General features: G+C 44.6%; 1 protein-coding gene across 2 annotated transcripts; it reads left to right on the top strand.

The window, feature by feature from the left end:
• Positions 1-177: 177 nt before the first annotated feature.
• Positions 178-10924, top strand: LOC6506240 (ubiquitin carboxyl-terminal hydrolase 32). 2 transcript variants are annotated; one of them, XM_014909204.3, is made up of 14 exons: positions 178-528; positions 2792-3026; positions 3086-3362; positions 3506-3734; positions 3791-4650; positions 4707-5838; positions 5897-6202; positions 6260-6546; positions 7785-8428; positions 8486-8652; positions 8726-8913; positions 8972-9157; positions 9213-9668; positions 9746-10924. In XM_014909204.3, the coding sequence occupies exons 1-14, from the start codon at positions 471-473 to the stop codon at positions 10022-10024; spliced, it is 5304 nt and encodes a 1767-aa protein (XP_014764690.1). In that variant the 5' UTR covers positions 178-470; the 3' UTR covers positions 10025-10924. The 2 variants fall into 2 exon arrangements, with proteins under 2 accessions (XP_014764690.1, XP_001958282.1); XM_001958246.4 differs by having other exon boundaries at positions 6260-6489.
• Positions 10925-12345: the final 1421 nt, after the last annotated feature.

Genomic DNA, 12345 nt, shown 5'->3' on the forward strand with positions numbered 1-12345 from the left:
ACAGGGTTCAATTATCTTTAAATCGTAGAAAACTTTATGAAGAATGCAAAGAAACATAAAATGCTATTTATTATAACCTAACCTAATTTAACTTTTGTGACATCCAGCTTATTATACTTCTGGATGATTGAAAAACTTGAAATTACATGAGCTAACAACTCCAAGAGCTTGACAACTCTGGCCGTACATCAGCTGGGCGTACGGGCGTAGCGGTGAGAATGGCAAGGTCCATGTTCGACACTGTATATTATTATTCCAGGCCCGCTTTCCGCTGCTCCTAATCCGTTTAACATCCAATTTGATCCTATCCGCGACGGCACAGCGAACGTAAACAAATGTGAAGAGTGTCAGTGCAGGAGGACGCAGCAGCATCAGCAGCAGCAGACGACGGGAAGGAGTAGCAGACGCAGCAGAAGCAGGATCGGATTCTAAGAATCCGACGCATTTTGCACTTGTACCCCCACAAAAGCATGGGCACCAAGGAGTCCAAGCACGCTTGCATCAGCTACGAGGATGCCGTTAAGCGAGGTGAGCTCTCCGGACGGAGACCAAGTGTCGATGGAAGTGAAAATGACCGTGGAAATGGGTCACTGCTAATCAACGCAACTTGACCAATAAAAACAACAACAATGCTCACAGAACACCAACACAGGTGTGATTGCGCTTTATCGATTCCATTGTTGTGCTTCCACAAATTCTAATTGACACCAGTGGCCACCACTCGTTCCAACTACTCCCAAACCCCTGCCGTTGTTTCCTCCGGGATTTTGGCAGTCTTTTTGCATTTAATTTCCGATTCTAAAGGCCCATCCGTGTGTCAGTGTGTGCGTGCAACTGTGTGCATAGGTATTTGCGTCTCCGCCGCCAGTGACGTCACAATAGAAAAGCTCATCCGACGGGGTGGTGGAGGAAGGCAGAGGGTGGATGTGGACAGTGGGTGGTAGGGTGGGAGATGGGTGGCTGGCTGGCTGGTTGGGAGACAACAAAGCAGCGACTAAACAGTTTAATGGCCAGCCGAGTGCAGTGCAAGCTTAGGGTTGATGAAAAGCGCGGATGCGAAGGCGATTGTGAACGCAACTGCGGATAACTTCGAGTTCTGCATGTCATGCTACCCCCATCCGAATCCCCCCAACTGCACTTCTAATTTATGTATGTGCCTGGGACGGTGTGAAATGTATTAAAGTATCAAAATCACATTTAAGTACATTTTTCAGATAGCTGTGCAATCTTTTTTGGACTAATAGAGAACTTACTGGGCAATCTACAGGTGTAACTCTATATATATTATTAATATGATAATTATTTGGATTATTTCCAATCAATCCTAAAAAGATACACTTTTTAAAACATTTCCAATGAGATTTTCTATTAAAACAAAGAATGATTAAGCCATAAACAAATAGTATTTAATAGATATATTTTATTTCAATAAATTCTAGTTTCTCAGTTACCGACAGTTTACTGTATTCAAGGTTCATCGAAAGAACTTTCCATATGAATTGGTAATCTAGCAAAGTTAAGATTATTCTTTTGGCCATTTGGTAAAAATACAAAATAAAAACCACCGCCACTATCCAATTCAGCAATTGAAGCCCTACCTGTTCCCACCTGTTCCCGGTGACGTTTTGTGCTGAAATCGCTTTGGCGCCGTTTATTCCAACCTCATTTTGGTCGGGCATTCATCATCATCATCCGGAGACCGGGGCTGCGGCCGCTGATTTGTGGCCAAGCAGTAGTGAGAGCAAAGAAAACGAATGTCGCTGATAAGGCCCAGGCCTCACCCCCAACTCCCTCGACTGGGGGGCGGCGGTCAGGTGCGTGAGTCTCTTATTAGCCGCCACGACCGGTTCCAATAAACTCCGACGAGGAAACAGCGAATGGGGGAAATACTCGGAGTGCTTGCATGCTAGCCCAGCACTGCCACTGCACTGGCATTTAAGCACAAAAATTCCGTTTCCGTGACGTCGCTAGCGACACAATTTACTCTGCATTCTTATGCCCAATTAGCGCTTATCAGTCGCGGGAGTACTTAACCTGATCACTGAAATTTAAATGCTTTATTGATTGCTTGTTTAGTGACAGCTTTTTAGACTCATAAATCATAAAAGTAATAAATGTGGTTAGAAAAGATATTATACCTTTGATGTAAATTAGAGATACCAGATTTGAAGATAGCATTCTGATCTAAAGATACTCTTAAAAAGAGATTGAGTCTTTTTAATTCCTTGCTATTTGAATAAAAAATATTAAATAAATTTTAGGATAAACCTTTAACACTTTTTTCGACAGTTTTTGGTAATCTCTTATCTCTAATCTCCAAAAGAATACTATTTTTGAAATGCAGTCTTCTGCCTTTCTCCCCAGCGCCCAGTTTTATAACTGAAATGTGCTACGATTTTTAATTATCGCCGAATGGATGTGTTTGTGGCTATAAACATATGCATGTGCACTTGTGATTCCGGGGCGATTGAATGATTCACAAGCATTTGGAAAATACTCAATCGCTGATAAGGGACAATTAGGTAACTCGGAGAGTTAATCTCAAAATTGAACAGATAGATAAATAATTACAGAACTCGTTTTTTATGGTTGTCATAAATGTTATCATGATTCTTTTTATTTAATATTTCTTAAACTTCACTTCGAAGTGACGTTTCACTGAGGATTGGTGTGAAAATGATGCGGGGGATCCCACAGACTTACCAGCTATTTATAAATCTTTTTGTGCTTGGGATTAACCCGTCAGCCTGACCATTACTCACCCACTTCTCCTCTGAATTTATGTTTCTAGTCAGCGACGCGGAGCTGCGGCGCCTGAAAGATGCCTTCAAGAAGTCAGCGGGAGTGGGACGACAGTTCCTTAGCCGGAATGCTTTTCAGCAGGATGTGCTGTGCGAGGGAGTGCCGCCGAAGATCACGGACATGCTGTATGCAGCCTGCGGTGGATCGCAGCGTGGAATTTCCTTTAAGGACCTGCTCTGCGGCTTAGTCCTCATCACCAGAGGCACTCAGGAGGAGAAAACAAAGTGAGTTTTTAATAGAAACCAAGCAAATAAATACAAATCTAATCGGTATCTCTTTATAGATTTCTGTGGAACCTCTACTGTAATGATGCCGGCACCTACATCATCAAGACGGACTACGTGCGCAATGTGAACCTGGCTCCGTTCGAGAGCGTCTCCCTATTCGCCCAGAGCGAACGTGTCAATTTCGAGCAGTTCCAGGACTGGATCGTCAAGCATCGCAATGCCACGGTTCTTTCCAAATGGCTGCTGGCGGACAACTGTGTCAGTCTCACTTCGGAGCTGGAGACCCCCACGTTTTATCAGAGCTTGGCTGGCGTTACTCATCTGGAGGAGAAGGTAAAGCTGGCTGCCTATCATACAACTGTTTTCCAGTCACATGCTACTTAGAACCAGATAGTATTATGTTTTCATAAGATCTTACTTTAGTTAGTCGATGAACAGGCAACAATAAGGAGCTAACACCTCTCACTTTATTACAGGACATTGGTGATCTGGAGAAGGAGTTTTGGCGCCTCAAAAACACCTCGCAAAATGGCCAAATCGATCTGCAGTTCCTCGGTCCCCTAATCAGCCCACCAATACCAAAAAATGCACTGGCAGGACTGTTCAATGCATTCGATGAAAACCGTGATGGACACATCGATTTCAAGGAGCTGTGTTGCGGCGTAAGTGCGGCTTGCCGAGGACCTGGAGTGGAAAGGACGCGCTGTAAGTTTCTCCATTCTATTCTTAGAAATATTTTTATTAAACGTTGCCTGTTTTAGTTTGTTTCAAGATCTTTGATGTGGATCGGGACGGAGTTTTGTGCCACGAGGAGACACTACAAATGGTAAACGTTTTGCTGCTGGTGGCCAAGGAGAACCGTGATGCCGAACACTATCGGGAGCTCACCATGCAGCATGTAATCAGTGATCTGCTGGAATTTGCACAACGCCGGAGTCCAGACGGCACGCCCAGCAAACTAACTCGGGATAATGTGTCACTTACCGCCGAGGACTTTATGCTCTGGAATGTACAGTGCGATATGCGGCTGATGCAGCCCCTCCTTGACCTGATCTTCGAGCTCTGTCACATAGTCTTTGGTTTGTGGCCGCAGTGCAAGCACATGGAGAACGACATTGTCCGGGGATGGCTGCGCCGTGAGGAGCAAAGACCGTATCGCGTCGGCCAGTTCTGGTATCTGATTGCCCACGATTGGTGGCTGGGATGGATGCAGTATACCCAGCACACGGCCCATACCTGCGACTATTGCAAGCGCACCGCCAGCCAGCGAACCGCCGTGGATGAGGCACTCGTGTGCGATGAAAGCTTTAACACTAATAGCCTTGAGCAGCATGATAGCTACTCGCTGGGTTCTGGCACAGGCTCAGCCTCTGGCTCCAATTCAGCCAGCAGTGGCATCTCTGCGGGCCGACACTGTGGACCAACACGGCCCGGACCCATCGACAACAGCAACCTGATCACCGCGAATCCGTACAGAAATGTGCGCACTCTTACGGGCGAAGGAGGTCATCTTAAGCGGGACACACCCCTAGCGCAGAATCACGACTTTGAGTTGATTCCCAAATCGCTTTGGAAAGCTTTAAATCGGTGGTATGGCGATAATCTGCCACTACCCCGGCAGGTAAATAGTTGTAATAGCGTGAAGCTGCCACTTTAGTAATTAATCTTTATTTACAGGTCATACAACCTCCAAACTCCGATGTGGATCTGGAGCTATACCCGCTCAACCTGCGCATCCTGCTGCATCAGGCCCAGCCCTCACAAACCGGAGCTGCTGGAGGTTCTCAGCTGGGCAGTTGGGGCTCCACGGTGAGCGGTGGCTATGGAGTTCTTGCCTCGGGTGGCGGATATGCGGCCATCGCCGCCAGCAGTGTCCTTCAGCCGCCCAAGCGGTACCTAGCCTACACAGCTGCTTTTAGCCGCCTGGCCACCATTCGTCAGGTCGGAGATTTTCTCTGCGAACAACTGCGTCTGAAATCGGAAGATATTCGGCTGTGGCACGTGCCGTACCCGGACACTGGAGCCATATTGCTGGAGGAGGATGCCATGTGCCTAAAGGAGCTGTTAATACGAGACAATGACCAGCTCCTGCTAGAGATCCGGAACAAGGACCTGACCTGGCCGGAAGAGCTTGGCTCTTTGGCCAGCGCTCAGAGTGGTCAAGGAGCCGGAACACCGGGCGATCGCCGTCGCCTCACCCGCAGCTCCATTATGTCCGTGCATGCGCCTGGCGCTACAGGACTCCACAATCTTGGCAACACCTGTTTCATGAACGCCGCCCTGCAGGTTCTGTTCAATACCCAGCCACTGGCCCAATACTTTCAGCGCGAGATGCATCGCTTCGAGCTGAATGCCACCAATAAGCTTGGAACGAGAGGCCAGTTGGCCATGCGCTATGCGGAGCTGCTTAAGGAAGTCTGGACCGCAACGACGCGCTCGGTGGCTCCATTGAAGCTGCGCTTCTGCGTCAACAAGCATGCCCCCCAGTTCGCAGGCGGTGGTCAGCACGATTCCCAGGAGCTGCTCGAGTGGCTGCTGGACGCCCTCCATGAAGACCTCAACCGTGTCACAGAGAAGCCATACAGCGAGCTGAAGGACTCCAACGGTCGGCCCGATAAGATCGTCGCTGCCGAAGCTTGGTCTCAGCACCACGCCCGCAACCAATCGATCATTATAGACCTCTTCTATGGACAACTGAAGTCCAAGGTCAGTTGCCTGGGCTGCGGACACGAATCAGTGCGCTTCGACCCCTTCAGTCTGCTCAGTTTGCCTCTGCCCGTGGAGAACTATGTCTACCTAGAGGTTTTGGGTGAGTAGTATATAGTATTTCTGCGTTTCATTTACTATTTATTTGTTTATTCCCCTAGTTATCCTCCTGGATGGCAGTGTACCCATTAAGTATGGCCTTCGTCTCAACTCTGAGTGCAAGTATGCAGATCTGAAGAACAAACTGGCCACGCTTTGTAACCTCCAACCCAGCCTGATGCTCATCTGCGAGCTTTGGAACTCCCAAATACGCCAAGTTTTAGCCGACGAGGAGAAGCTTCGGCCCCAGAGTGCCAAGGATCTGTACATCTACCAACTGCCCGAACAAAACAATGTGCGAACGCGCTCCAACTCGGTGCTTAGCATGCATATAGAACAGGGACTCAAGGATATCCAAAGGAGTTCAGGTAAGTTAATGGATTGCATTGATTAAAGTTTAAATAATGAGCCATTCCAATCCGCAGCGCTAATTACAGCCCAAGATTCCCTTTCCTCTTTGAGCACTCTGCAAACCTCCAGCCACCGTGCCTCGTCTCGAGTCCTTTGCAATGGCCATATATCAGGGCTAGACATAGAGCCGGAGGCTGAGGCAGAGTCAGAGGTGACTAGGTACAACAACAGTGGCAACATTTTCAGCGGAAACGGTAGCGGCGACAACCAGGTGCACGAACTTCTGCCAGATGAGGCCGGAAAGGTAAGCCGGTGCTTTGGAAAGAGAGAGTGCATGCCCCACAGCCTATTCTGCTTCAAGGTATGGCTTCTATACTATATTAACATACACGTATTTAATATCATAGATTTATGCCCAGTCATTGGGTCGATCGATTCTTAAATTGAGAACTTCCTTTGCCATAGGATAGAGCTCGTTCCTCACAGCGAACAAAGATCGTGTCCTCATCTCCGTCTCCGTCTCGGTCGTCGCAATTGCGAATCAGATCCCATGATCAGAATCCGTTCAAGAATCCGCCTCCGTCTGCTTATGAGTCTTGAGTGTAATCTAAAGATATATTAAATACCGAATATGTTAAATGAACAGTTGCCGTCTGCTGCGTGGTTTGTGGGCTTCCCTCTTAACTCTACTCAACTACTAGCATACTCTGTATATTCTCCCAACTCTCCGTATTCGCACACTGATTTACCCAATCGATCTAAATTATTTGTATCGTATTTATATATCCTTCTGTACTAATCACATTTCCTTTGTTGCCGGCCTTACTCTCTCTGTCTATATAACTTTTGTAAATTTTTTGCTTAAAAAAATCAAAAATCAAAAACCAAATCACCTTTTGCTATCCTTTCTGGAATCTTTGTTGATCCTTTAGTATGTCGTGTTGTTGGTTAGAGGATTGCAAGTTTTATGAAAACTTTACATAGATTTACAGTTTGCTTTAAGTTTTTAGTAATTGTTCTTTGCAGAGCTTTGTTAGAATTAGATATTCTTAAAAATTTTGAGATTGAAATATTAAAAACTAAATAGTATTGTTTGTAGTACGTTTTCTTAAAATTCGTTTTGAATTTAAAATTAGGATAAATTGTTTCAAATTAGCTGTTAAACAGATATTTCAAATTAAAATTTATATTTTGTGGTTTAGATAACCATTAATTATTTAAATTTAATTGTAATGGTGTATATTTTTTATCCAAAACCTTGATTAAAACTTCTAAGCCTTGCTTCCAATTTAAAAAGATTTTCGAAAACTTAATTCATGATTTATAATTTCCACGATTTCACTTACCACCGATTTCACAGAATAACCATTAAAAAACAAAGCTAATTTTTAATCACAAGCAATAATTTATACATTATGTAAGTAGCATTAAAGTTGAGCGTTTATCGTTTAGAGGTATTGTGTACATTATCGAGTAGATTGATCCTTGGTTAATTGAGTTCCCAAAGCTTTAGCACACACACCCATTGAGACATAAACACAACCCATCCAATCGCACACCGACTCTGAATTTACTTTCTAATACGAAATCCTGGTGCAGGAGTCGCTCACATTGAGCTCCAGTCCCGAGAACAATTTCATACACGGAGCGGCGGCTCAGCAGAAGCGTGTCTCCTCCGCCAAGCTGCTACACACGGAAAGCAACACCAGCTCCATGTCCTACACGAATCCCTCCGGCGAGAACTCCATGGAGAGCTCGTTGACGGAGCCCAACCCTCTGGCAGAGCTGGCGGGAGGAGCGCATGTGAGCGGAAGTGGCAGTGAGGACTCGGCCAGCTCCTGCCGAACATCGCCCAACGAATCCAGTGGACTGAGCACAGCTCACACGCTGGGAGCCAGCCTGGATGTGGACGAGCAGGCGGAAGAGGGTAACGAAGAGGAGCCGGATCAGCAAATAACCACCTCGCAGCCGGAAACCAGCAGTGGCGTCTACTCCCGTCGCTCCTCGCAGCCGCACAAGGCCGGCAAGTATCTAGTAGCCGTGCATCGGAAGATCACCCGCCATGACAGCTACTTCCTATCCTACCACAAAACACGGCCCAGCCTGTTTGGAGTGCCTCTGCTGATCCCCAACAGCGAGGGTGGCACGCACAAGGATCTGTATTGTGCCGTGTGGCTGCAAGTGAGCAGGTTACTTAGTCCTTTGCCGGCGACAACGGATCAGGCGAACCATGCTGCCGATTGGTGAGTACTAAGATCCTTTTCTTTTTATTAAATTATATAATTATCTTTGATTTTCAGTGATGACAGTCTGGGCTATGATTTTCCTTTCACGCTGCGAGCCGTTAAGGCGGATGGACTCACCTGTGCCATCTGCCCCTGGTCGAGTTTCTGTCGAGGCTGCGAGATTCGTTGCAACAACGACTTTGTGCTCCAGGGAGCCCTGCCTCCGATTAATGCTGCTTCCAGTAAGTATTCTTAATGAGAGTCTTTTAAGAAAACAATTATATCTATAAAATATCCTTACTTTTCACTTTCCAGGCAACACAACTACACCAAAAATGAATGCTAAATTCCCATCGTTACCAAACTTGGAGGTCAAAAGGACGCCAGAGTACACCGCCTCGTTATCGTATACACCGACAACGAAATATTTCGAAGACTTTACCATTGCCATTGATTGGGATCCGACCGCCCTGCATTTGCGCTACCAAAGTACCTTGGAGCGGGTAAGAGTCTCTTTTTCGAAACTACTTTCGTATGGAAAAGTAACCATTTATATTTTAGCTGTGGGTGGACCATGAAACCATTGCCATAAGCCGACGGGAGCAAGTGGAGCCCGTTGACCTGAACCATTGCCTGCGCGCCTTTACCTCCGAAGAGAAGCTGGAGCAGTGGTACCACTGCAGTCACTGCAAGGGCAAGAAACCCGCCACCAAGAAGCTGCAAATCTGGAAGTTGCCTCCGATATTAGTATGTCAATAAAGTAATTGGCCCAAATTGAAAGCTATTAATAATTCCATTCTAGATTGTTCACCTGAAGAGATTTAACTGCGTCAACGGCAAGTGGGTCAAGTCCCAGAAGGTGGTACACTTTCCCTTCGACGACTTTGATCCTACTCCGTATTTGGCATCAGTTCCCCAGGAGACGATCCTGCGTCACAAAGAACTATTGGAACTAAAGAGAGACAATGAGTTTACGATGGCCAGCAGCGAAGTGGTCAGCGAGTTGGATGAGATGGATGCAGCCAGCAATCAGGATATCGACGAAAAGGAGGCAAAGCCGGCTACTGCATCTCCAGTTACCACATCCAACATTATGCGACAGAACAGAAGCATCAATACTGTCCGAAGGCAGCGCCTAATTTCCACAAGTCTCACCAAGACGCCCATAGTAGATGGGGAGTTTGAGGACTACCACCAGCATAGGCTCAAGGAGGAGGTGGATGAGTTTGACCCAAAGTACAGACTCTATGCTGTGGTGGTGAGTATTTCCAAAGTTGAGAAACCAAAATTGAGATATCATGATACATTTTTATTTTATTCCCACTCTTTTTCAAGTCCCACTCTGGCATGTTGAACGGAGGCCACTACATTTCCTACGCATCGAATGCAAGTGGTTCCTGGTACTGCTACAACGACAGTTCCTGTCGCGAAATATCCCAGAAGCCAATGATAGATCCGAGTGCTGCCTATCTGCTATTCTACGAGCGCAAAGGCCTGGACTATGAACCCTATCTGCCCAATATCGAGGGCCGCGTATTACCACATGCCACTGGACTCCCGCTTGAAGTGGATGAGACCGAGGGAGAGCTGAAGAAGCTGTGCACGATATCCTAACTGAAGTCTTTCTGGTCATGGCTATGAGGGAGTCTATTATTATTATACCCGTTCTTTAATAGTGTTTTGTGTTTTGTTTCCAACCGCGTCGTATATTTTGTTATTTACTATTTTAAGCTGATTTGGATTTGTGCAGATACTTGTGCAGTTGTTTAGCCCTAGTTAGTTTCTAAGCCTATCTCTACATGCTGTGCCCGAGCTCTTCGGGTTCAATCCGTGTACTAATACTACAGATTTGTGTAACATATTCAAGTTTTACCTTCTAAGTTATGCGTTTACCTGGTCGATGACCAATTAGTTATGTTTGTTTAGCTCAACAATCCCTTTCACCATTCTTATTGTTGGTTTTTGTTTTTTTTTTGCTCGTTCTCGTTGTATATAATTTTAAAATTTTGTATTTGTATTAGGCCCGCGCAGTGTGCCAGATTGTAATTATTTATGCCAGACCACGTTTGGCTATTCCATTTACTTTGTAATGTCTAATTTGTAATGTGTAATTGGTTCTAATGTAAATAGCAAACGAAAGTAAGCCCCAAACGGCGAAATGTTGTCGAAACTTTGATATTAAACATTGATCAGCAATATCAAGATGTTACGAATTTCACATCCCAAGAACTCGCAGACTATTGTTGCTCCACTCATACGTATTTAAATGTATTGATTGATTGATAGATTGGCTTCGTGTAACGCGCCGAGCTGACTCGGTTCGAAATTAGTATTGCGCTTATCAGATATGACTTCAATATGTCTAATGATTATGTATTTGATATTTACAAATTATATATATATACACCCACAGATATGTATACATACAGAACTTAAATAATTTATATTGATATACATGAACATGATGATATATTCGAAACGGAAGCTATGAATAAAACAACTTTTATCGCTTAATCCCAGTCGTTTTTGATTTAAGAAACAAGTTTGAATGAAATAGTGTTATGGAATAGGCCATAACGCATCATGTCAGGTACTTTTTAGCCAATATTTTCGCCTTATCGAGACCGATTTTAAAAATGAGTTTCATTTACAAATCAGAGCTTTATTCAGAAGTTTTATGCTCGCGGAGGTTTAACATTCATGTGTTCGCCGAGTTAAGCACACTTTTCCATCAAGAAAGTAAAACAAGAAAGGAAAGCTAACTTCGGGCGGAGCCGAAGTTGATATCCCCTTGCAGTTCAGTCGCAGTCCGCTAGGTGGCGCCACGCATCTTATTTTATTAGATATATAGCGGATCGTATATAGTCGGCCGATCCTTATGAAAATTGGCAGATCAGATTGTTTTTCCCAAAATAGAATCTGTACCAAATACCATCTTTCTAACTTAAAAAACACCAAAGCTATGCCGATTTCGATCGTTCTATGACAGCTATAGGATATAGTCGGCCGATCCTTATGAAATTTTGTACATAAGATATTTTGGTCAAACATAGCATGTGTGGAAAGTCCCAACGCTCTAACTTAAAAAACACCAAAGTTATGGCATTTCCGATCAATCAGTTATATGGCAGCTATAGGATATAGTGACCGATCCCGGCCGTTCCGACTTATATACTACCTGCAAGGAAAAGAAGGATGTGTGCAAAGTTTCAACTCGATAGCTCTAAAACTGAGAGACTAGTTTGCGTAAAAACCGACAGACAGACGGACAGACGGACAGACGGACATGCTCATATCGACTCAGGAGGTGATCCTGATCAAGAATATATATACTTTATAGGGTCGGAGATGTCTCCTTCACTGCGTTGCACACTTTTGACCAAAATTATAATACCCTCTGCAAGGGTATAAAAATTGTATGAACGTTTTCGACATTTTTTTTTTTTTGGCCAAAATATAAGCTTTTGACCCACTTTTTATACCCTTGCAGAGGGTATTATAATTTTGGTCAAATGTGTGCAACGCAGTGAAGGAGACATCTCCGGGCTCCGCCCGAAGTTAGCTTTCCTTTCTTGTTAAGGAATATTTTAACTATCTGATAACCGATTAAAAAACCAAATACGAACTATGAATCAGAGAACTTTTCCCCGTCGATCTGCATCAAATGATCGGGACAACCAAACAAAAAAATTTGTCCCATTTTTTGGCCAAAATCATGATCATGACCCTTACAAAAATATCGAAAAATGGGTCAAAATTTAGTTGGGCAGATTTTGATTGAAAATGATGCTACTAGGAGTTCTATGCTCGGGAAGGTATAACATTCCAGGATCTGTCAAATATTGGCCGACTTATGCACACTTTTCCATCAAGGAAGATACAAAATTTGAACCACTTTTTGGTTTTATTTTTTTAGCCAAAATTTCATGTTTTGA

Source organism: Drosophila ananassae, chromosome 2R, assembly GCF_017639315.1.
Source record: "Drosophila ananassae strain 14024-0371.13 chromosome 2R, ASM1763931v2, whole genome shotgun sequence".
In the NCBI taxonomy this organism is placed as follows: Eukaryota; Metazoa; Arthropoda; class Insecta; order Diptera; family Drosophilidae; genus Drosophila; species Drosophila ananassae.